The sequence below is a fragment of the Mercenaria mercenaria genome, chromosome 13 (genome assembly GCF_021730395.1).
Source record: "Mercenaria mercenaria strain notata chromosome 13, MADL_Memer_1, whole genome shotgun sequence".
NCBI classification, from domain to species: domain Eukaryota; kingdom Metazoa; phylum Mollusca; class Bivalvia; order Venerida; family Veneridae; genus Mercenaria; species Mercenaria mercenaria.
In genome coordinates, this window is record NC_069373.1 from 42,308,826 (window position 1) to 42,335,814 (window position 26,989).

General features: G+C 34.3%; 1 protein-coding gene across 4 annotated transcripts in view; it reads right to left on the reverse strand.

Moving 5' to 3' along the window:
* The window catches only part of LOC123528625 (uncharacterized), a 52,263-nt gene extending 27,453 nt beyond the window's left edge, over positions 1-24,810 (reverse strand). For 2 of the 4 annotated variants that reach the window (XM_045308489.2, XM_045308487.2), the window contains exon 1: positions 3,106-3,342. In XM_045308489.2, coding sequence (XP_045164424.2) covers positions 3,106-3,327 — 222 coding nt within the window. In that variant the 5' untranslated portion in view covers positions 3,328-3,342. Of the gene's footprint in view, positions 1-3,105; positions 3,343-15,979; positions 16,025-24,505 lie in introns of those variants that run through there. The other 2 variants (XM_045308486.2, XM_045308488.2) reach the window with 2 other exon arrangements.
* Positions 24,811-26,989: the final 2,179 nt, after the last annotated feature.

A 26,989-nucleotide genomic window follows, 5' to 3' on the forward strand; every position in this document is an offset into this window, starting at 1 on the left:
GGTACCTAATAGAGATAGCAGGCTGCTTGTGTAACAGATAGCCGAGATACTTGGGTGCTTGAAACCCTACAAGAATGTAAACTGACATCCACTTCTTTCTTCATGTAAACACTTATCATAAGCTAATCTTGTGTTATAGTAAAATATGACCCTACACTTAATGATTTAAGCCCCGGAAAGAAAACATTACTGTGAGAGAGAAAACCGGAGTTATCTTCCAAAACTTCAATTCTTCAATGCACTTCCTTATTGCAGGGTCATAGATCAGCTAGAAAAAAAGATAACTGCCATGTATTAGCCACAAAATTTGTTTGTTGTTCAGTTTAATAATTTATTATTAGTCACACATACAAAATTTAGGTCACATAATTATAGTGACTAAAAAAATTCCAGCTTTAATTATGGAAAAAGATCTCACTCACATACAATTTATAAAGTTATATTGTAACTTTCCAGTTTTGATGTTCAAGAAGCACATTTAGACATAATTTATGTCATACTGTGACTCTCCTGCTGTAATTGGAGAAAAAATCCAAGGTGCACCCTTAAATGCTCATAATGCCTTTGTTTATAATTTAGTGGCTGTCACATTTTTGAAACTGAACATTATAATACATTTTGTATATCAATTTCTTGTTAAATCCAATTTTCCATAACTATTTTCTGCAACATTTGTCAAAGATTCAAATACTGATTACAATATTCTAAAGTTTTATTTAATTCATTACTTTTAATTACCCCCCTTTATGACCCCAACTGTATACATTCATGTGCAGTAATGAAAGTAGTGCTTTTCTGGCTATGTAATTGTGCATAACATCTGTTTGGATAGCTGTTTAACTGTTTTTAACATAAAATTCTTAAGCCTTATGGAATTTTAAGGTACTATTTAGGTCATATCATTACTGTACAGCTTCATCTGACAGGATGGGCGATATATGACCATTTTGTGTCGATTCGCCGTAAAACCCAACTCACTCACTCACTCACTCATCTGACAGGAGATTTTTTTGGCCAAATTTTTTTTTTAAATGGAAATTGCTTTATAATATTAATTAGTGAAATTTCAGAGAAATCATTCTGTCTATTAGAAGGGAATAATAATCAGATGTATCTTTAATTGTGAAAAAGAATCCTATCAGGTGTACCCCTAGACACAACAGTAGGACATATTTTGACTTTCTGGCTCAGAGCTTAGATGATGATTGAGGAAGATCACTGGTGGTACACATACCACTCAGGCGTATGGTGTACCATTTGGGTCTAAAGACTGCTTTGCATGTGCGTACATTTCAAAATATACATGCATGCATAAAAATATGCTTATATTTAGACGTGCACGTGTATTATGTAAACACTTGTAATTACATGTGCACATTTAAATAAATACATGCACATTAATACAAGCGTGCACATATATATTTACGCATACACATATTAAAATATACAATCGTCATGAAGACGCATACAATGTCAGAAGTGCGTAAATATATATTTGTGGACGTATAACATTGTAACCCTAGCTGCTCGTATCAATACATGTGTGCGTACAAATGTGTGTGTGCACACAAATTTACACGAGCCCTTTTAATTATAGGTGCAAGTATATATATAAACTTGCATGCATATATGGAGGTGTATGCATAAATTTATACATGTATGCATAATTACAAGTACAGGCATATCAATACTGAATAGTAACACAGGCACGTTCATATAAGCGTGCAACAACATATTTATGCATGCACATTTAAAAATATACACATGGATGTGTTCCACATATTTTTATAGGTACTTTTATATTTTGAAATGTGCACGCACGCAATGCAGCCTTTTGACTCAAATGGCACTGTCATACAGGAGAGCACAAAAAGACAACAAACAACCTTCTGCCACATATCTTCCTCACATGAAACAAGCTGCTTATTCTCTAAATTTACATGTCATTTCAAAATGTTTAATAATGCATTTTAGATAAAACTCACCAGGCCTTACAAAAAGTGAAGTACCCTGAGATAAGAAAATACTTCCATGTGTTTCATATTTCATTGTTGTTCCTCCTTCATGTTTTAAGAAAGAAATAAATCATTTAAGAATGTAAAAACAAAAGGAAATATGAACTTTTCCAGTAGAAAGTAAAAAAACCCCAAAGAACTGACAGTATAGACAATTATCTTTAACATTCCAATTTATTTTACATGATTCCGACATAATATTCTATTATACAGTTTTAAATTCCATGTGTTTGTTTGTTTGTTTTGGGTTTAACGCTGTTTTTTCAGTCATGTAATGGTGGGCAGTTAACCTTACCAGTGTTCCTGGATTCTGTACCAGTACAAACCTGTTCTCCACAAGTAACTGCCAACTTCCCCACATGAATTATCAGAGGTGAAATTCCGTGTGTGAGTTAATATATCTTAAAGTGAAAAGTTAAACTATCTAGGTTCCTTATACCCCAGTCACACATACGGCGCGGATAGCTAAGGATAGAAATGTACTAATCCGTATTGATCTGTACTTGAGCCGTACGGATTGGTACAAATTGATACGGATTACTACTTTAAGGTACGGCTCAATTACGGATTGATACGGATAACTACCTTTCTATCCTTGGCTAGACGTAGCTATCTGCCCCATATGTGTGACTGTAGTATTACTGAGGAGAATTAAAAGCAATCATTATTTTTTTTGCATTGTATTTAAACACAGTAGTCACCCATTTTTCTCCTCATATAATCAACTATTCTACAAGTAACTGACATCAGAGGTCCTGTATTAATTTCAGACGCAGTGTCTTACACATCTGGTGACCTAACTTACTGTGCTAAAAGGGCTGGCTAATATTAACCATTAGCCTGCTGATGGCAAGTGATCTTAAAATTTACATATGTGAGCCAAGCACAGACCAAGATCAGCCTGCATGGAAGTAAATTTTCAGTGAACACCCCTTTGAATAATAAGTGGTGCTGCCTAAATTGAATGATGGACCAGTCCATTTTAGAAATTTAGTAGTGTAAAGATTAACGAACACACCTCATGAAAGTAACTATGTACAGCACAGGCTCCAAGACAATACTCAGGTTGAATAAAAGTCACAGTTTTTACCTGATATGAAAATGCTCTGTTTCTACCATAGTATACATGTTCCGTACACCCTGTGACAGAATGTGACCGCTGAGAGTGTGAGGTCAAATGACCGACCTTGACCTCTGACCTTGACTGATGGCGTACAGGTATGACAGTCATGTGTCGAGAAAGGACTAACCGTGACCTGTACATAACAGACTCGGCCTGTCTTTTCTCGAGAAGTTTTCTATCTAATGACATCTCCACTTCTACACATTCAGAACTCAACTGAACTAAACTGACAGTGTATGCAATAATTAAGTGAGGCCCTTCAGTAGGGTCTGAATATCGTGAACATTTTCTGTATGATTTCTGAAGATCTAAGTCTTAGTTTATGCTAATTGAATGAACTTGCCCTGACCTGAATAATGGAAAGATACTGCACATGTTTCTCCCTCATATCAAATGAATCTCTTTCTAGAATTCAAACTTTAGGTAAATACTGAAATTGTAACTTTATGCATGTAAGTCCTGATGTAAATGACTATAATCTTGTTTGTTTGTTTTATGTTTAATGCTGTTTTTTCAACAGTATTTTTGTTATATAATGGCGGGCAGTTAACCTAACCAGTTTTCCTGGATTCTATACCACTACAAACCTGTTCCCCGCAAGTAACTGCCAACTTCCCCACATGAATCTGAGATGGAGGATGAATGAAATCAGACACAATGTCTCTTATCAAATCGTCATGAAGAACATGAGCCGCACCTAGGGATCAAAGTGAATGACCCTGCGGTCCATAGAACTGCGCTTACAGAGCATTTTACAAAAAGAACTCATAATGGACACAGTCAAAGGGAACAACCTGTTGCTAAATGTGACACCACTGGTTAGAGCCTCAAACTACATTTTTAATAAAATGAAAGGAGAAATTGTGAAAATCATGGACTTTGTGCTGTTTGTAAGTTAATTCAAGCATGAAATTATTTATAGCTCCTCTTTTGAAAATTATGCCCCTTATGCTACACAACACAAAGTTAGTCCTTAAGCATTACAGATGTGTATTGATCACGTAATGTTATTTCAATATTAATTTATTTTCTGCAACCCTTCCATTCAAATCATTCTGTTTCCTATTAATATTGTAAATGTTTACTGAAATAAAATTCGATAATGATGCATTTGCATTATTTATTGTGTTTTCTCACAAAAAAATCACAAACTTGATGCATACAATCTGCAAAATATCTTTAAATATTTCCGATTAGTGTATTAACATCATATTTTTTTCTTTGAAAAGGTAAGAGCTCTATCAATTGTTACCTAAAAATCTGACTTGGGGCTTCTGTGACCAATTGGTTAACTAAGGTCTTCCTCCACTATCAAAAGCTGGAAAGTCGCCATACGTATAACTACACTAGTGACAGAAGTTAAACCAAACAAAAACAGAATGCATGAACATTCCAGAATGCTGCCAGGGTATCTTAGTGTTAAGATTCTTTTCTAACATATCCTTCAAACAGATTATAAACTTATGGAAAGAAATTTGGCACAACGGCTGCTTTTGGTGCAGCATCTGTTTCTTGAACCACAACACCTAGACTAGTGTAGTTTTAAAAATGAAGTTTTAAAGGGTATGAAAATGACTGTACAGTTTGAAATATGACGTTTTAAAGGGGCATGAAATGTATAGTTTTAAATATGAAGTTTTAAAAGGGCATGAAAATGTATAGTTTTAAAAATGAAGTTTTAAAGGGTATGAAAATGACTGTACAGTTTGAAATATGACGTACGTTTTAAAGGGGCATGATAATGCATAGTTTTAAATAGGAAGTTTTAAAAGGGCATGAAAATGTATAGTTTTAAATATGAAGTTTAAAAAGGGCATAAAATGCATATTTTTAAAAATGAAGTTTTAAAGGGGCATGAAAATGCATGGTTTAAAAAATGAACTTTAAAGGAGCACAAAAATGTATTTAGTTTTAAATATGAAGGGGCATGAAAATGCATCACTTAAAGTTTTAAAAATGCACAAAAATATATAGTTTTAAATATGAAGTTTTAAAGGGGAATGAAAATGCATAGTTTAAAACATAAAGTTTTAAAGCAGAATCTCTCCAGACATTAAATTATTACATTAGATTATCTCCCCTAAGCAAGGTATTAAATGTATACAGTAGAGAAATGGTTCAGGGGTATCTCCCCATTCCCCAGTAGCAGTATATTTAACACAATGGGTTATCTCCCCTTTCATTAAAAACAAAAGCAAAGCAGATTAATCTCTACTTTCAGTACATCAAACACAAATTACCTCCCCAATGAAGCAAACACAGTAGATTACTTCCCCTTACAGTATATTAACCTCTAGCCTGCTGGAGGCAAGTGATTCTGCCTTTGCGACCAGTACAGACATTGAAGATCAGCCTCCACATCTGTGCCTGCTGATCATTGTCTGCACTGTTTGCTATGCAGTCAGTAAATTTTCAGTGAAAACCCCTTAGAATAATAAGTGGTTCTGCCCAAACTGAATGATGGATGAGTCCATTTTAGAAATTTAGCAGGGTAAAGGTTAAACAAAGAAGGTAACCTCCCCTAGCAGTATCAATCAGTATATAACAACAGTAGTTCACTCACTTCCTCTAAGCTGGTATAATAGCGATAATTCGGTCAAAAATATGCTTCCATAGTGAATTAAGTTAAAAAAAGCCATATTATCTTCCATTTTCAGTGCATAATATGGTGTCCATAATCATTGCTAACAGGACATTATTTCACATTGAAATCAATACAATTTACATAACATTAAACCAGTTTTTATGCTTATATCCACATGTTTTCGAAACAGAAGTATGCAGCATTTATTCTGTGGACTGATTTCTGAAATGGGTGACTGTATGAGGGTACCTGACTAAGCTGACTCGCATTTCACAGCATACAAAATTCGACACCCCTTGATTTTTCATTCAAATGTATATAGATGTACTCTTGTTGAAAACAGGTCTATGACTGAGTGAAAATCTAGAAATAATACAAGAAGTTTATACTAAAAAAGAATAATTTCTTTTGTTGGGATATAAAACACAGTGGATTACCTCCCCTAGTAGTATTTTAAACATATCTCCACTTCAGTAAATTAAACACTGGTAAATATAAAATACTAGAACAGGGCGTTCGGTTGACCCGAGGTCCCGGGTTTTGACCCACGAAAATAGAGAAAAACTTGTATTTGACCCGCATAAAATATACCCCGTGCGTCGGCTTGACTCGCGGAAATTTACTTTGATGCGTCTCGAGTTAGAAAGTTCTGCCCCATATCAATCAAAATCTCAGTGAATTTCAATATTGTTGCCGGCACAAACGGAAGTATGGCAATAGGCGGAGCGTCGTATGTTAATTAGCTACTGACAGACTGACACGTAATCATCTCGCGGTTTGTATTGAGTATTGAATTTATCAAAGGTGTTTATTGATCAATGTGTAAATGTTAATTGGTAAACAATGCAGCCCAAGATTAACATGTTTGTACTACTTGTTAATTATTTTGTGTGCTTGACACGATTACTCGTGTAATGAGCCAGTCGGCCGTCACGGTCTATAATAAATTCATTATCATTGCCGAGGTTTTGTTTGGGCCAAAAAAAATAAATGCTTTAAATAAGCAGAAATTATACGTGGTATGGTGAAAAAAAATAAATTCTAACACGATCCGATTCATTTTCCTATTAAACAAAGAAGGAAGAAAGCAATGAATTATCATACAACAAATCACTGTTCTGACGTCACATTTATTACGTCACGGCGTCAAGCGGCATAGCGGCGCGCTGGAAAAGAAACCGATTGAAAACGGGCAAATATTTAATGCATGTCATCAAGGATGTACTTTAAAATCCTTTATAACGTGTTAGAATCGAAATAATATATCTCATTTAGTGATTTGCTCTTGAATAAATCACTGCTTGTCGTTCAGATGCGTATTATTATATCACTCGGGCTACGCCCTCGTGATATAATTCCTTCGCATCTGAACTCCAAGCAGTGATTTATTCAACGACAAATCACTGGATGAGATATATTATTTCTTAAATTTAAAACAGGTATTTTAGCAAGAATTTTTAATGTTTACTTTCGTTTTCCGTATTTGTCACTCGTTTTCGCGACCGCCATTTTCGGACATTTTTATCATTTCTTAAGATTTTTCTAGTACAATCTAAATAAAAAGACAATAAGAAGTCTGCATTTAAGAAAAATATGATCACTCTTAGTTCTAATTTAGAAGAATTTACCAAGAATAAAGTAAAACACCAAACCCACGCATTTCTAGGCAATGTGCAAAATAAGACAACTAAAATATGAATTTGCTGAAGAAAATCTGTAATGACTAATGTTCTTGTTTTAGATAATGTCTATGAGAGTTGCATTAATAAAAGTATAGCTTGACCCCTGAAAAGCTGATCTTGAATCTTGAAAATCTGACTTTGACTCTTGAAAATCTGATTTTGACTCTTGAAAATTTAGGCTGAAGAGTCAATGACTCTTGAGTTTCAGAACCTACCGAAAGCCCTGCTAGAATTTAGAGTGAAAATTAGTCCCACGTAGGCATTAAAAAATAAACTAAATTTGGCCCAAACTGTACTTAGCAAAGAAAATTCATCCACAACAAATTATTTTCCGCCTTTAGTTTATTTTTTTCATTTTAATAATTCCCCAAATAAAACCTTACTACTTATTTATACTTACATAAGATGCTGGCTTTACTTTAGACTTTACACAGTGCCATCCATCCGATGTATATACATGATACATTTTCAATTACAGAAAAAAATATAAATTGTCAATTTGTCCCTTACTCTTGTAAGAGTATCAAATAGCACGTTCCTCCATTTTCATTTTTAATCCAATAAAATGTTTAGTAATGAAATAAAAATATGCTTATTTATTTTTTTCTCCTGACAAAAATGATTCCAAGTTTTTTGATTACTGTACGTAATTCAAGTTCACACAAAAGACTGTTTAAATGAGACTGCACAAAAAGCTTCTAATGACACTGATACATAATAAACAACATTTTTTTATTGAAACAATAATTGATTACCTTTGTAAATTGTTACTTAAGCACTCATAAATAAATGTACCAATCTTTACAGTTGTGATTTGTCATTTCAGCTGATGTATTGACAGTCACTCATAAATGAGCCACATCATGAGAAAAATCAACATAGTGGTTTTGCTACCAGCATGGATACAGACCAACCTGCGCAGGCTGGTCTGGATCCATGCTGGTCACAAAACCACTATGTTGGTTTTCTCATGGTGCGGCTCAAATTATTAATTACTGTAGAGCCACTGGACTTGGAAAAAATATTTTAGCTATATCTCACTTAATGACAAAAATTAGAATTAAAATCCAATTTTAGGTAAGTTTGCATCATATATGAGACAGAAATGCAATCTTCGTTAATCATGAGAAAAAACCTGTGGTAACAATTATTTTACGAACAATAAAAACAATTACCGTAGTAACATTAAAAACAGGCGCACTGTTACTTAATAACAATAAATGTATCAAGTGACAATTGTAATACATCTACCAGTATTTTATGACAAATCACTTACAATATAAATGCCCCTGTGTCCCATTATGATATGATACAATATATAATGAATTTTTTTGTCTGCATGTTTTATGTTCTAATTTTGAGCATTTGTGAGAAAACAAAGCATTTAATGTTATAAATGTCACACGAAGCGTCTTTTTTTAACAAATGTCAAAACTATGACAATTATAAAGTACCTTAAGAAATACAAAAGTCTTAAATAGTAACAATTTCATCATAAAGGAACAACAAGTCAGTCTGCATATTTTTTTTTCCCCATAAAAAAACAGATTACTTTCATTTAAATAACACAGAATTGAGCAAAGTTTTCATGTGCACCTTTGAAGCAATTATTCAAGTTGTACATTTTTACAACATTCATTTTACACTCCAGGAATTTAACTCCAATTCCATTAGCATCGTATATTTTTTTCGAAGGACTTTTTGCTATCCTATAACAAAAAGAACTATTAAGCAACAAGAAAGCCCCTAATTTCAGAAAGAAATATACTTGTACAAACAAACTTCAAAATCAAGTTAACCGTCATGTCCGATATAATGAATGACAAAATTATGCCTCTAAGATAAATTAAAGGAAATGAAAATGTTTATTTTTCGACACTGTGTAAATTACTTTTAAGACTTGCAGTGATTTAATATCTTACCAAAAATCTACGGTCAAAGGTGAATATTTATATAGAAAAGTAAACCAACAGGAGTCAAATATAAAATTGAATTACTTCTTACTTTAATTCACAAACTAAACATTTAAGTCTTTACTCATTAAATGACACCTATAGATTTGCAAAAAACAGCTGTTTGAGGACCACAAATTATTGCGGCTGATTTTTTCCTTGGCTTAAATGGTGTGCTGGCATGTGACAGTATTGCAACATATAACAACACTTTAAGAAATGTGCATTGAAGTGAAGACACATTCAAATACACAAATTTTAGTCTCCCCCAAACAAACATTATTTCATTATAAGTATGACAAAAATTCATCCCATAATAAAACCTGAAAAACCAAACATTAATTTGAAACTTCCCTACCTCAAGTTGAGCAATTCTTTAAGTTCTGTATCATTTATATGTTATGTTTCACTCACACAAACCAAAAACACAACCTGAGAATTCATTAGGAACACTATTTAAGTGGACACTTCCTTATTTCACATCAAATACTTCCTGAAGATTTAATAACCATCTACAAAGTACTCTGTTATATACTATCATAGTTACTATTACTTCACATGTCATGTTTATGACCCTTGCATTTTCTATCATATATCTTTGTATCAGATATCTGACTACAATTGCTTTATGGTACAGAGTTTCAGTAGCCTACAGCTGACTCGTCTGGTAAACAAGTAACGTACACTGTTCAACAGTTTCAGTAACAGTCACAAGCAATAAGAGTGCCGGACTAACTGTCACAAAATACGCCCGTCTAAATATACAGTTACGTAAATCAAGGGACATAATCCAAGAGTGCCTGGGGCAGTTTGGGTGGTTATCGAACTTGGCCGAGATATTATGCCCACAAACATTGTCAGCAAGTTTGGTGAAGATCGGATGAAAACTGTTCGACTTAGAGAGCGGACAAGGCTAAATTCGCAGTTTTTCGAGTAATTCAAGGGCCATAATCCAAGAGTGCCTGGGGCGATTAGGGTGGTTATCAACAATGCCGAGTTATTATGCCAACAAACATTGTCAGCAAGCTTGGTGAAGATCGGATGAAAACTGTTCGACTTAGAGAGCGGACATGCTTTGGACGCTGACCGCCTGCCCTCCACAGGTGTTCACATAATACGCCCCACTCTTTCAGAGATGGGCATATAATAATTTCTGTTTACCTTGTTGACAGGTAAACAAGTAACACTGTTTAACAGAGTTTCGGTGTACACAGTCAGCAGGTAAACAACCAACACTGTTTGACAAAGTTGACAGGTAAACAAGTAAAATTGTTTTACAGACTTTCAGAAATACACAGTTGACAGGTAAACAAGTAACACTGTTTTACAGAGTTTCAGTAACCCACAGTTGACAAGTAAACAAGTAAAATTGTTTTACAGAGTTTCAGAGAGACACAGTTGATAGGTAAACAAGTAATACTGTTTTAATAAGTTTCAGTTTACCTAGGTGACAGGTAAACAAGTAAAGCTGATTTACAGAGTTTCAGAAACACAGTCAACAGATAAACACGTAAAACTATTAAACAGAGTTCCATGTGCTACACATCCAGCAAGTTACACTGTTTTACTATCAGATCCAGTTTACCTAGTTGACAGGTAAACAAGTAACACTGATTAACTGAGTTTCAGTTTTACACATCCAACAGGTAAACAAGTAATACTGTTTCACTGAGTTTCAGTTTACCTAGTCCACAGGTAAACAATACTGTTTCACTGAGTTTCAGACAGGTAAACAATAAAGTTTCAGTGTATAGAGTCAACATGTAAACTTCCAGTTGACCATGTACACAGGAAAACAGGTAACACTGTTATACAGAGATCGGTTTTTACAGTCAACAGGGCCATTTTTCACCCAAGGGGAAACTTGAACAAACTTGGTAAAGGATTACTATATGATGCTACATTCCAAATATCAAAGCCAGGTATGCCCTGTGGTTTTGTACAAGAAGATTTTCAAATTTTTCCCTATATAAGTCTATATAAACCACGCGACACCCAGGGTGGGGCCATATTTGACTCTAGGGGGATAATTTGAACTATCTTGGTAGAGGACCACTAGATATAAAATGCTACATACCAAATATCAAAGCCCTAGGACCCGCAGTTTTGGATAAGAAGATTGTCAAAGTTTTTCCCTATATAAGTCTACATATTACCATGATGTGATCCCCAGGGCAGGGCCATATTTGACCATAGGGGAATAATTTGAACAATACTATATGATGCTACATACCAAATATCAAAACCCTACGCCCTGTGGTTTTGCACAAGAAGGTTTTTAAAGTTGTTTTTTTTGGCTTCCATGAAGTTCTGAATGGAACTCATATTTTTGAATAGAAGACCATCAAAGGAACATCCCTGTGAAATTTCATCAAATTTGGCCTGGTGGTTTAAGAGATGTTGTTTAAAGGGAAACGTTGACGGCCGACGAAGGACGACGGACAACCACTGACCAGAACTGCTCACCGTTGAGCACTTCATGCTCAGGGGAGCTAATAAAGCCACATAACACTTTTTTTAGCAATATAATACAGTCTACACAGTTGCTGAAGTATTTTAGTAAATAGTAAATTAATTTTATCATTAACTGTAAAATACAGATCTTTGCTAATCTCTAAATAAACAAACTCATTACATGCTTAGTTACATGGGTGATTAACCTGAAATTATTCTATTTACTTTCCCTGTCTGGCAATAAATCTCTCTCAGACCCCCTTGTTTTCATATATAACAGAAATAAAAGAGACATACATAATATTTTGAAACACAAATCAATTTCCTTATCAGAAACAGTGCAGTGTGTATAATCCAAGTCTGATTAGATTTTAGCAAGCAGTTTTCATTCAATTAGGTTTTTTTTCTCTTTTTTTTTTTGCAGTTGTAATACAGTTACATAAGGCTCTATATCTCCAGGCTAGAACCTTTAGCTTTCCTTGGCAATCTCAACACTTTTTTTTCACAAGGCACTGAATTTTAAAAATCTGTGTTTGGCACTAGATCTTACAGGTCTGCTGCAACATTCACACTTTAAAGGGGAATAGCTCAAGATTTACCTCATTTGTTTTCAAAACTAGGAATGTTCATTCATTTGCAAGAAGTAAAAAAGCTAATTGACTTGATGAGTTCCATGCAGATTTTACTGATAAACTGGTGTAGTAATATAAATAGGTAGAAAAATTATCTACTTTTAGGCTTTTCAAAAAGTATTCTAACAGTTTGACTGCAAGTTAAACAAGAGCTCGTCGCACACGAAATGCCCCCCTTGATGCATTCAGTAACTGAACAAGGAACAGAAATTATTTGCTCACTGTAAACAAAAGTTCTACTGTTCTGATTCAATGTGACATTGACCTTTGACCTATTGATCTCAAAATCAACAGGGGTCATCTGCTGGTCATGATCAACCTCCCTATTAAGTTAAGTGATCCTAGGCCCAAGCGTTCTCAAGGTATCATATGAAAAGGGTTTAACTGTTCCGGGTCAATGTGACCTTGACCTTTAGCCTACAGGCCTCAAAATCTATAGGGGACATCTACAGGTCATGACCAACCTCCCTATCAAGTTTCATGATCCTAGGCCCAAGCGTTCTCAAGTTATTTTCTGGAAACAGTTTAAATGTTCCGGGTGACTGTAACCTTGACCTTTGACCTACTGACCTTAAAATCAATACGGGTCATCTGCTGGTCATGATGAACCTCTCTATCATCTTTCATGACCCTTGACCCAAGTGTTCTCAAGTTATTGTCCAGAAACCATTTAACTGTTCCTGGCCAATCTGACCTTGAACTTTGACCAAATGACCTCAAAAGCAATAGGGGTCATCTGTTGGTCATGATCTCCCTATCAATTTTTCTGATCCTAGGCCCAAGCGTTCTCGAGTTATCGCCAAGAAACTGTTTTACTGTTCCTGGTCACTGTGACCATGACCTTTGACCTCTTGACCTCAAAATCAATATGGGTCATCTGCTGGTAATGACCAACCTCCCTATCAATTTTCACGATCCTAGGCCCAAGCAATCTTGAGTTATCATCCGGAAATCGTTTAACTGTTCCGGGTCACTGTGACCTTGAACTTTGACACACTGACCTCAAAATCAATAGGGATCATCTGCTGGTCATGACCAATCTTCCTATCAACTTTCATGATCTTAGGCCAAAGCGTTCTTGAGTTATCATCCGGAAACCGTTCAACTGTTCAGGGTCACTGTGACCTTGACCTTTGACATACAGATTTCAAAATCAACAGGGGTCATCTGCAGGTCATGACCAACCTTCCTATCAACTTTCATGATCCTAGGCCCAAGCGTTCTTGAGTTATCATCCGGAAACGGATTGGTCTACATACAGACCGACCGACCGACAGACATCTGCAAAACAATATACCCCTCCTTCTTCGAATGGGGGCATAACAAAGAAGAAAGTTTTATTAACAGGAGATAACTCCTGGGGCTATTCAAATTTTGTATAATTATGCCCCTTGTCTGCTCAAAACATATTAATCAGAGTCAAGACTGATGAAGTCAGAATATATGATAGAATTATTTTCTATAAAAAAAAAGATTATCTAGTCGATAGCCAGACTATGTATTCTGCAATAAACAACGGCTGACGCACAGACCGGTAAGAGAGCACTATGACGTCAATTTTGATGTCATATTGCCACATGAAGTCCAGTTCATTACTACTCGTATGAAACCCAGCATAAAAGTCATTAATATATTTCAATGAACATGTAAGTATGAAAACAATCAATGCCTTCTTGTGGTTTATCATCTAATTTACCACAGTTCATCGATCAGAAGCTTAGATATTTAACCACACTGGTTGACGCCCACGTGTTTCAGATTCTTGGCATCTGAAGTTAGGAAGAATCATGATAAATCAGATCACAAACTACTCAAAAACCTTGATTACTTGTTAGTTATGTGCAACAGTTTCAAATTTACAGTGAAACATCATTTGTTTGAGCATTCATGACCCGTGAAGTTGGCGAGAACCTGATGGACCCAAGCCATTTTCCTTACAATTTCCACGTCTTGATCCCTCGAAAACCCTGGATAACCTGAGGATTTTATTCATGACCTCATGCAATTTTGAGCGCTTGGAATTTTACTGTACAGATTTCTAACATTTTAAAGACTTATGTTATTATTATAAATGTTTCGAAAATATCAATTAGAATGTTGTCCCAGTGTTACATGTTTCATAAACCATTTTTGAAACACCACCTACAGCATCTGATTGGTTGGTTCAGAGAACATTCTGAAAATTGACCTAAATGACAAGGTCACATTCTGAGACTGGTCTACAAAGTTTTATGATCTGGGTACCAGTGGACAATTGCCTACACAAAATGTAATACAAAAGCAATGAACTCCTGGACAGATTCTTTCAGTGTTACATCATGACTAATTAAGATAACTATTGAACTGATAACTTTTCACTGACTGATCCTTTTTCATTTTATTCTAAATCAATGCATTAAGTGAATCATAAAACCACAAATTAGAAAGAAAATCCAAGTCACCTTAAAAGCACGAGTATTAAAACAGTCATCAATACTTGTCTATACATAACTGCACATGAAAAACCGTTTCCAACATCAGACCTGTTTATGCCTTACCAAGCTTTTGCAATACATTTGATAAATATGTCTTCAAAATGAGCTGATATATATTATAAAGTGATAAATAGGCACTATTACTGTCTATAGATTATAAGTTTCTTGCTTGTGTGTTAAAGTCCTTTGTCTGTGACCTTGACCTTTGAGGTGCATTTAACTCGACTAAAAACTAGAGCTATCACTAAAGGTGATGAATGTACCCCCTGCATGCACTGACACAGTACATTGCAATTTGACGCACACAAGATTGCATAATTATGTGGACTGTATGTATATAGACTGTATGTATACAGTATAGTAACAAAAAACAAAGTCCCATAACTATGCAGAATATTTATCTAAAAGAACGTAACATGCACCATGCACAACCAGGGTTGGTACTGATCACTTGCGTGAAGTTTCATTAAATTGAGTGCAAGGGTTCGGAAGATTAGGCGTGCACAAGATTGCATATGCAGACTGTATGTACATAGTATGTTAACAAGAAACAAAGTCCCATAACTCTGCGATTTTTGCTGCTGAATGAACCTAACATGCCACTTGTGTGAAGTTTCATTAAATTGTGTCAAGGGGATGAGGAGAGATGGTGCGCACAAGATTGTGTCTATGTATATAGTATAGTAACAAAAAACAAAGTCCCATAACTCTGCAATTTTTTTTTTCTGAAAGAACCTAACATGCCGCATGCACAACTACTGTTGTTACTGATCACTTGTGTGAAGTTTCATTAAATTGTGTCAAGGGGATGAGGAGAGATGGTGCGCACAAGATTGTGTCTACGGACGGACAGACAGACAGACGGACAGACAGACAGACAACCTGAAACCAGTATACCCCCCCTTACAACTTTGTTGTCAGGGGGTACAATCACTTTTAACATTTGGCATTGTATACTGCATTTTTTTTCAACCTGGTTCACGAAGTGTTTAAAGAGTACATAATGAAAGAATTCGTGTAACCTAAGGAGAAAGGAAAAACAGATATATAAAAACATAAATACCTTATAGCCTGATGGTAATAGTTTACCTATTCTTCTTTCTTCATACTGAAACAGAAAAAATATGTATCATTATTCACTATTACAAAATTTATAGCTGAACTGGTGTATCTATAAAGGGTTATATTCTGTTATTTGTAGAATATGGTACGCAAGAAGAACCTGCAATATCTGGCATGACCAATATCTGGTGACCAGCCTGGTGCAGCCTTGTTACCACCTAAGCATTTATCTTCAAGCTGGATATTCCCATCCATGCCTTGAAGTTACCACCAGTGAAACTTTGAAAGATTCTCATAAACTTGAAACTATGACCATACCTTTTGGAAGCTTTGCAACAGAACTTTATTGCTCACAGTTTTCTATTTCTCACCACAACTTTGGTGCAGTTTTCTATTGCTCACCACAACTTTGGTGCAGTTTTCTGTTGCTCACCACAACTTTAGTGCAGTTTTCTATTGCTCACCACAACTTTAGCGCAGTTTTCTGTTGCTCACCACACCTTTGGCGCAGTTTTCTATTGCTCACCACAACTTTGGTGCAGTTTTCTGTTGCTCACCCCAACTTTAGTGCAGTTTACTATTGCTCATCACAACTTTGGTGCAGTTTTCTAAATTTTGCTCATCACAACTTTGGTGCAGTTTTCTATTGCTCACCACAACTTTGGTGCAGTTTTCTGTTGCTCACCCCAACTTTAGTGCAGTTTACTATTGCTCATCACAACTTTGGTGCAGTTTTCTAAATTTTGCTCATCACAACTTTGGTGCAGTTTTCTATTGCTCACCACAACTTTGGTGCAGTTTTCTGTTGCTCACCCCAACTTTAGTGCAGTTTACTATTGCTCATCACAACTTTGGTGCAGTTTTCTTAATTTTGCTCATCACAACTATGGTGCAGTTTTCTATTGCTCACCACAACTTTGGTGCAGTTTTCTAAATTTTGCTCATCACAACTTTGGTGCAGTTTTCTATTGCTGAGACATCACAACTTTGGTGCAGTTTTCTATTGCTCATCAAAACTTTACAATACTTGGAGTGCAACTTTCTATTGCTCACCATAACTTCAGTGCAGTTTTCTATTGCTCATCGCAACTTTAGTGCAGTTTTCTACTGCTCACCACAACTTTAGTGCAGTTTTCTATTGCTCACCACAACTTTGGTGCAGTTTTCTATTGCTCACCACAACTTTAGTGCAGTTTTCTATTGCTCATCAAAACTTTACAATAACTGGAGTGCAACTTTCTATTGCTCACCACAACTCTGAGTGCAGTTTTCTATTGCTCACCACAACTTTAGTGCAGTTTTCTATTGCTCACCATACAACAATGTAACTTCAGTGCAGTTTTCTATTGCTCTCACTGCAACTTAAACACAGTTTTCCATTGTTCACCACAACTGCATAAAAATGTTCTCAAGGAGCAAGGAAAATTTTACCTGACTAGATATACATTCAATTTTGATTTAAGAAGAGTTTGAAGCAAGAAATTATTCTTAACACAGGGGAGAAACTGTAATCACATAAACATTGTATAGACTCATCAATCTTCTACTGCAGTTACACAGTCTGCAAGCTCTCATTCATCTGAATGATTAATGTTTTCATTTTTAAAAAACATACTTTACATGCCTATCAAAATAGAAAATTTACTTTTTATAACTCAACTTACTGTTTTCTTTTTTTAGATTTTTACGCAAGCTGGTCGACTGTAAAAAAAAAGTTGTTTTTTCTGTCTTAACCACTATTTAATATAACAGTATTTATTGTGGAGTGGCCGAAGGATAAATGACTATTTACAGATATATCAGCTACAAATTATAGAAAATACAAAGACAAATCCACTGACTCATGAAAACTTTTAACATAAATATGAATTTTTAAAAATCTTTTTTTCAGCTTTCTTGCACATTAAATTAAGCTCTATTTTCTTCTCTTTTTTATTTTCTTACTGTAAGTATTCTTATTTATGATTCTGTATAGATGTCATCAACTAGGGCTTTGTTTAGTATTTTTGAAAAATTACCCATACCTTTGGCTTGAGGTCCACAAAGTAATGGGGGAATGCTGGTGAATGTGTAACCACTAGAAATAAAGTTGTTACTTTACTTACTGACTTACCTGCTTTGGGAATTTTAACAGTATTTTAATCCAATTGGGAAAAACTTTCCAATTATATATTCAATATCAACAGCATAACTATTTGACAGAATTAGTTCTGATGAACTTTTGCAAAGATTGATCAATTTCATGACTATAGATTTTTAATGGAGCTCATCTGGAAATTTTTATAGGATTTAACTTTGTGGAGGGGGAGGAGGACTTTAACTTTGTTTAGCACTTGCCCATAGGGCAACTTCAATTATATTTTTACTTGCCTGAACCCAATTGTTTCTTGTCCAAATGTAACATGGTGATGTGTTGAAATTATTGCAATGCAGTATAGCAACAAAAAAACAGTATTACTAAGTATTTCCTGGGATCTTTCATATATGTGCAACTGAGTATGATTGTTTGCCTGCCCTGATACTCCACTTTCACCTGCCCGGGGAAATAGGGCATTCCTTTAGGCTGAGCCCTGAGTGGGGGATCAAACTTTCAAGCCCTGTTTTTTTATGCATGCAGTGTTACCACTGCATCTTCTCTCATTTTTGCAGATGATGTTTTCAAAGTTGTTATCAGGCTTGCATCATAATCATTGTTCAGTCATAATATTGTGAACATTTTGATCCGTAGATCAGATTAGAATTGTTTATCACCACTCTCAACTATCTTTGAGAGCATTATTATGTAACTTGCATTTGAGCCGCACCATGTGAAAACAAACATAATCCATTTGCGACCGGCATGGATCCAGACCAGCCTGCGCATCCGCGCAGTCTGGTCAGGATCCATGCTGGTCGCTAATGGTTTCTCTAATTGTAATAGGTTTTGAAAGCGAACAGCATGGACCCTGACCAGACTGCGCAGATGCGCAAGCTGGTCTGGATCCATGCCAGTCACAAACGCACTAAATGTTGGTTTTCTCATGATGCGGCTCATTTGTATGGGTGCATATCTGCAAGAATATTATAATTCGTGTGTTTGCATTAAAGTATAAATTTGGGCTCAGAGTTTCAAATATGTTATTTTAATATGTTAGGTTGTCATTTTGTTTATGATCTTAATATGAAATGATGCATTTTAAAAAAATCTGCTGTGTATAAAATTTACCACAAATGTACTTTTCTGACTAAATGAATGTATAGTGTAATCCCAATGTTTGTATTAATATTATTATACCAATATACAATCTTCACATTGTGGATAATATCTGATGAAATTAAATCAGTCAGAATCTTAACAACTTTAAAAATTTAAAAGTCAGTCCTAAATGGGCCTACTTTCCTGAAGTAACTTGGTATCCTTAGATGTCTAATATTAATCTTATATTAATTAATTTAGATTTAGTTTTTACATTGAAAAATATGAAAATAAATATGTCATTTCAAATTTCTCATTAAGTTCTGTTTCAAGCCGATGCTTATGAAGATCTCATTTAGGGCACAAATGTTTTTTTCTTTTACCTAATGTAATGTATTATACCAGATTTTTATAGCTCCCTTTTCATGACGAACACATTCAAATGTGCTTTACACAGCGCAAATATATAATTAAGGCAGCCACTTAGGGTGCAAAATTCATCCTCTACCAGTACAGACACAGAGCGATCTGACCAGAGGGACAGAGTCTGAGACAAAGCCCCCATAACAGAGAGAGAGAAATCTTTCAACATACAGGCATGTCTGGCTAACTTAACCTAGCTCTTTGCGAATAGACAGTCTGGTTCTTAAAATTAACATGCCCGATGTAAAGCATTGATACACGCGAAGCCATCTGTCCTTGGAACAACCAGTACTGGTCTCTAATAGCGGAATCATTAGTCGAAATGGTTATTTCTTTTGGGATATGAATTAACTCATCAGATATGACTTCTTGACATAAAAAGTATGGGAACCTTTAATATAATATTATATGGATAGACTCCACTATGAACTCAACAAAAATTTGGCCCCCATGAATATTAATGATTTCACAGTATACAATAACAGAAAATAATAACTATATCAAATATTATAATATTATATATTATTATTTGACATCATATTGATCTTGCATTCCAAACAATGTGAAACTGGAGTACTTCAATTGTTTGACAAAATGTTACATGAAATATGGTATTTGTTTTTATCTTTGATCTTTACCTTCAAGGTATGTTAACGATATCATGACAAATGTCATCTACCATTTGATAGCTATAGGACAACATTATTAGATACACATACAAGATTATTTACAAACACTACATGGTCACAAAAACCTGTGATGCAATTCAGATCTCAGAATGTGACAGTTGAGAGGCAATTTTTAGTTGATGCACTTATAACATTTAGCCAAAGGGCCCTTTTTTCGCCCCTATTACAGCATGAATATTCAAAATATTACAATATTCAGATTTATGACCTAAATGCTGTATTTGAAGTTAGTGGCAATCATATACACATGCCTTTAATGTCTTATAAAGTTAAGGTATTACTATTTAATGTAAAATCAGGAAATAAGTTTCTATTTTTCACTTCTTATTAATTTTAATGATAACGACTAAACGAGTATGAAAACAACTGTTTTAGGTTATCAAAGTCTAAAATCTAAAAGTTGATCTAGGTGAAATAGTCATTCTAAAATTTATACTGATCACTGTCAGATTATATAAGGAAGGTTAAAAAATTTGATTATTCTGTGCCCTGAAAAGTCAGCATTAAAAGTTTAGTCACACAGTAGTTAAATTCAATCTTGCTTCAGGGTTTCCACAACAATTCACCAATGGCAAAAAAATAAAAATGTGGCAAAAATGTTTTTGTCGTAAATGTATTTAAAAGACCTACCTATGCATATGTATTTTCAATTTAAAATAAAATTGACAAAATGTTAAATACAACAACATGTATATCTCTATAAGCCCCTAACCTTGCATAAGACTGTTTCTTTGATTTATAAAGCCCTTTTATTTGAAAAATAATTCCAGGCCCTGATCTAGGGCCGGGCTAAGGGGGATCGTGCCTGACTTCGATATTTTGTGGCCAAAAAAAACTAGGGCCGGTGGAAACCTTGTTGCTTTAATAAAGATATCTAATGTTTAACAAAAAACATAGCCATATCACTTTATATCATCACGATAAACAGTGAATTATCAAATGTTGACATCAGATTTTGAAAAGAGAACTCAGCTGGAAAATTGGGTAAAAAGTTATTAAGACCTTGTTTTTGTAACAGTATTATCAACAACTTGTACCAGCTGTTGCAACTTTAACTGAACTGCAATTTAAATCATTTTGGGAGTCTATTTGACACCATACATGTCCCAATTCTTCTCTGATTTAATTCAAGAGCTACCTAAATACTAATATTTCTAAATATTTTTATTTTTCATTTGTAATATGTAATAAGCTCATTTATAAAACATATTAAACACTTTAAAATACTATGATGGTCACATACCAGTTACCAGGTCAAGCGGAACCCTCAGTTACACCTTTAAAAGGTGGTTTAAAACCATCCCATGAATACATGTATTACACCATTTAAGTATCAAATTTTCATTTCATGGTCAAAGTATTATACTATACTATGGTAGGCAAATTTTCATTTTTACCCTGTTAATTCTTGCGAGTTTATACAAATTTACATTAAAGCGGCCTGACAAATTATTATACAGATACAGTCAACACCATTTAACCTTAAAGTATATTGTGAACAACTGTTAATAGGAAGGCACTTAAAACTGACAAGCCTTTTAAGCAATGAAAAGAGCTATTTTGGGTGTCATTTATAAAGTTTTTTCTATAAAAATAGGTCCTCTCAGAATTTCTATTTTGTATTATATGGTACTAAGTATATTAAACCATTAATTAATATTGCAAAATTATTGACTTGCAAATTACACCTGTAAAATACACAAACTTTTTTCGATAGTCGAAAAGCATTAAATTTGACTTCTAATATACATGTATGCTTCTGGAATGCTAAGAAAAGTTAATACTCAAGGAAATTAACATTATGTGCATTTTTTAAAATAAATTTTTGTTTCACCTTCTTTTAACTTTTCTCAAAATACACCATATCAATCAAGAACCAATTACTTTGTTGCAATACCTATGAAAATTAAATATACTGGAACAATATGGCACTGACTAAGACTTTTCAAACTTGTAACCCATCATAAGCAACAAAAACTGCTGTCACTTTTATTATCATATTTATGTATGAATTAGATAAGTGACTTTAACTAAATTTTACTTTATGTGGTTACACAGAAACTATGAATGAAGTTTACTTTACATTGATAGATAATCTGGAGGAAAAAAAAAAATAAAATTGATAATCGTCTCGGAGCTATTCCTAGGTTTGTTGTTGACCTTCACATTTCAGGAATTGCATAAAAAATGAGCTATTAGCCTGCTCTCTTCAGAATTTAAACCTGGTTCACACCAAAAAAAACTAACACAAAGTATTATGGGCATGCACACTCAGCTAGGTGTGTAAGCATATGAAAAATGTTTCTACCAGTAATTCCTGTACTGAAAAAATACTCCAAAAATAAGTTAACTTTTAAAGTCGGAAATACTGCAGATATGATGGTTATTTGTTTGCCCTATAGATGAAGATTTTATCTTAACAACAAAGTTCAAAATTCCCAATATTTCCTGAGAAATTCTTGTATATCCCACCCTCCAGGAAAATACTAGTACTGTATTTCCCGCTTCAATGCCAACCTTGACCTAAGAATCTTAGTAAGATAGGCAATGGCGATTTCATTTTCAAGTGGCACGACATTGTACTTTTCAGTGAGCCTGCAACCTAGCACATTCACTACATAATTATACTTTTGGCCCCAAACATAAACTAGCCGAAACATGCATAAAGATGTGTGTGCCCTGTCTAATACCAGGTTCCAGATAAGCTGCATAAGGTAATTGCTGGTAAAAGTTATGATTAGTTGTCATAAAGTTGCCCTTGTTACGTTTTTGTTTGTTCAAGTTTGAGGCAGATTTATTGAATATGAAGTTTTAACAGCAATTTCCGGTAGTCATCGTTATTTATTTAACAAATTCAACAATTCATGAGCACAATCCACGTCTTAAATGCTAAAGAAAACATTATGTTTATCATTTAAATTTATTAATCAATCCAGAGAAAAACAAGAATTTGATAAAAGCTCCCGATTACGGCGTACAAATTGCTATTTATTATTTATCAAATTTGCGATCTTATCTTTCTCGGGATTAAAGAATAATAAATAGATCTACTAAGTCTTGTTTCCTGTCATTCACAATCATGAATACATGTATTTAAGAAGATGAAAAAAATATGAGAGCAAACATTTGACATCATCTCCCGATTTTAAAGATAAAATATACCATTTTCAGTATTCTGACATATTGATTAATGGACCTCTAGCCAACCCTGGGGGGTGGTGGTGAGGGGAGGGAGAGACTGTCTGGAGGTCTGGTTGTGCAGATCTATAGCATCAGCCTTTTAACAATGCTACCAAGTATGCTAGTGTGCAGGATCTAACTGACAATATCAGCTGGTCATATCTAAATGATTCTGTTTCATTTCCAATCCTAAGGTAAAGTTAAAACTTTATTTACAGTCGATTAGTCAGTTCCGGATCTCTTAGGGCTATAAATTGAGCTTCGGAAATAAATTTTTTTACAACATATTTTTGCACAGGTAGGAAGTAAAATCCTTTTGCTATTTAATTTGTAAATGCAAAGTAAATAATTATACTGTAGAAGCAACAGTTGTGTCACCACTTTGCTCAGTTACAGATCATTTTGGTCTATCTCAGATCATTTTAGAATAAAACTAAAACGCACTGGAAACCTGTGAGATAATAACTGATTTCTTTCATCTGACCAAACAGGGATATAAACTGGCAGGGGCCCAGTAGCCCACGGCCCCTAGCTTTTGGGCTGGGCCCCTAAATTGTTGGAGAAAATGCCAATATACCTAATGTTAAACATTCATTTTTAACTGCCTGGGCCCCCAAATAAAAATAGCTAGTTTATATCCCTGCCAAATAATCTGGAAAGATAAGAATAATTTCTTGTTTAAAATAATTTCTTGATTGTGTTGTGTCCCTGTCGCGCGAGTTTCGGATCTCATGGACTGACAAAATATGAGTTTTCTTCACATAATTTACATCAATCTGCAAAACTTATATTTTGGTATGTTATTTCTCTGATTGAAGCAAATATTCATGCTCAGAACTAAATGATTATCTTCGTCATGTCTGTGTAAACAGTGCTGTGATCCAGGACCCCCATGATCCGAAACAGACTAAAGAACTGTATCCGTCACTCATAAAAATTATTGCCATATAGAGATCTATGTACTGTACCGCCAAAAAATTTCACTTGAGCAGCGACTGCTAAAGTCACTGCTTAGAAGTGACAACATACTGTATATAAAATGACACTTAAAATAACAAACCTGCATGTATCTGGAAGGTACATATCCAACAGTATTAGTTTTTAATGCTCGGGCACCCCACCAGTCTGCGTCAGTTTTGTGACAGTCAAATATTTCGAAAGTGTCACCTTTTTTAAACTCAAGGATGTTTTGTGAACCGTCCGCTATTGGCGGCGTGAAATCGGAAATTGCTACGTAAATTTCCATACTTGTAAGTTTATTCAGGAAAGCATTTTCAAAGAATAACGGAAACACTTAAATTTTGTCAATGTTTTGCATCCGTAACTTATATTCTTGTTTACGTTCGTCGTTCATACGCAGTTACTTCCCTTACTACATTTGACGGGTAGGAATTTGTGTTTTGCAAATAAACCCAAAGCAATACGCCAAAAGTGCGAAAAGGACTCCTTTTATATTTTATATTGCATTTTTTTCCAACACAGTATGAATAATATAGTACATATCTAAACGAAACAAAATTCGATGTTAAATGAAAAAGTCTCTGACACTTTATAAAACAGTGATCTGATGAAATAGAAAAAGTGGAAACTCAACAGGTCGCTCAACACAACAAAAACGAAAATGTTGCAGGCTCGGTTTGATTGAGCCTGTTCATAGACGGTAGTGGAAATGCATGCTACCGTCCACGCACTCTAGCCCCGGGTTGAGCAGAACTCAACATTTACTTATGCTAAAAGTACAAAAAATAACAATTTGTAGACATCCGCAGATGTGTTCATACGGCGGTGTACATGGAACCTTCAATGCTACACTAGTGTGTAATTCCATGAAAAGCGGCTTATGGTAAAGTCCTTTTCGCATATGGAAATGCTATGCGAAAAGGATTATATTTTTCTAATTAATGAATATAATGATTTTTTTAGTCAACGTGGTATGAATGATATGATTAAATCTGAATTTCTTTGAAATAGCAAAGCATTATTTATAAAATATGTTTTACTATGTCCTTTTGAGTGCATTTGAACCAGTTTGTACCACGATAATTCAGAAACCAAGCCTACAGCATAATAAAAAATTTAGACAATTTTAAAAATAACCATATTTTACTTCAAATATATTTATACATTTTTGGAAATAAACAATCACAATGGAAGTATGTAAATACACGTGGTTAATAGTATTTGATTTACAGCTTGATCCTAGTGAAAACCCTATCATTTGTCTAGAATTATGGTCAAAGTGTACCACTTTTGGTCAGTGTGTACCACGTATTATGTGGATCAGGTTATAGCCGGTGCTAGGGGGCATGAGAGGTGTTGTACTTTCCATTACTTCTCATGAACAGACGCAATCAAACTGAGTCTGCTATTATTTTGCTTGGTTGCATTCTGTGCTTCCAAAGGATGTTTTTACAGATTTTATTATATGTACCATAATTATGTAAAATACATAAAGCAATACATGTAAGGTTAAAGGGACTAATCCACACATTTTAGGCGAAAAATAATTTCTCTCAAAAATCCATATATGGCTACAAAAATTCATAAAAAGTGAGTTCTGTGAAAGTGACTAGTAGTTCAAACGTATTAAATTACTGACATAGGATTTTTGCACGATATTCTTTACTGTAGAGAATCACATGATCAAAAATCTTTAAACCAAAGTTATATTTTGAAGAACATGAATAAATTTCCTACCGTGATAAGATATGAGATTTAAACATAGCCTAACATATAAAATATTGATAAATTATTATGTTATTGCCAATAATGATAGATATTATGTAATTACAAACACTAAGGAAGATAAGAAGTCTCAGCTTCTTGAAGTGTTACAGATTATCAGGACTGTGATTGAAATCTATGCAGTTTTAGGATACATCTATGTTGCCATATGATAGGCTATATTCAATACTTACAGCAAAAGTTGCTTCAGTATTATCCCATAGTATTCATGAATTTATTTTGGTTAAGTGATTATTTTGATCATGTGATTCCCCACAGAATAGCACTAATTATATTTAATGACAGTAATTATAGATATATATTCATATTATCACTTCCGTAATTCTAGACCCAGGGTCCGTAATCACAGACAATTTCATCAATAAAATATTGAAATAAAATTATATAAAGGGCTTTTAAGAATCTTTCTTTCAGTCAACATAATTATTCAGAGTGAACAGTACTAATTCAAATAATAAGTAGTCCAAATATATTTTTTACTCCACTGTTTGAGTAGTTTGAATATTTTTAGCATTATGATACCTAGTCTGGCTACCGACTAGATAATCTTTTTTTTTTTAGAAAAAATAATTCTTGTATATATTCTGACTTCATCAATCTTGGCTCTGATAATCTTTTGAAAATAAAAGGGACATAATGATACAAAATTTGTATAGCCTCAGGAGTTATCTCCTGTGAACAAAACATAGAACAAAACATAGGGTCTGAACACAGACTAACTCCTAGGTCCTGAAAAGTGAGACTGGAAGAAATGAAAATGAGTTTGATTTAGAGGCTGTAATTGATGAAGCGTAACGTT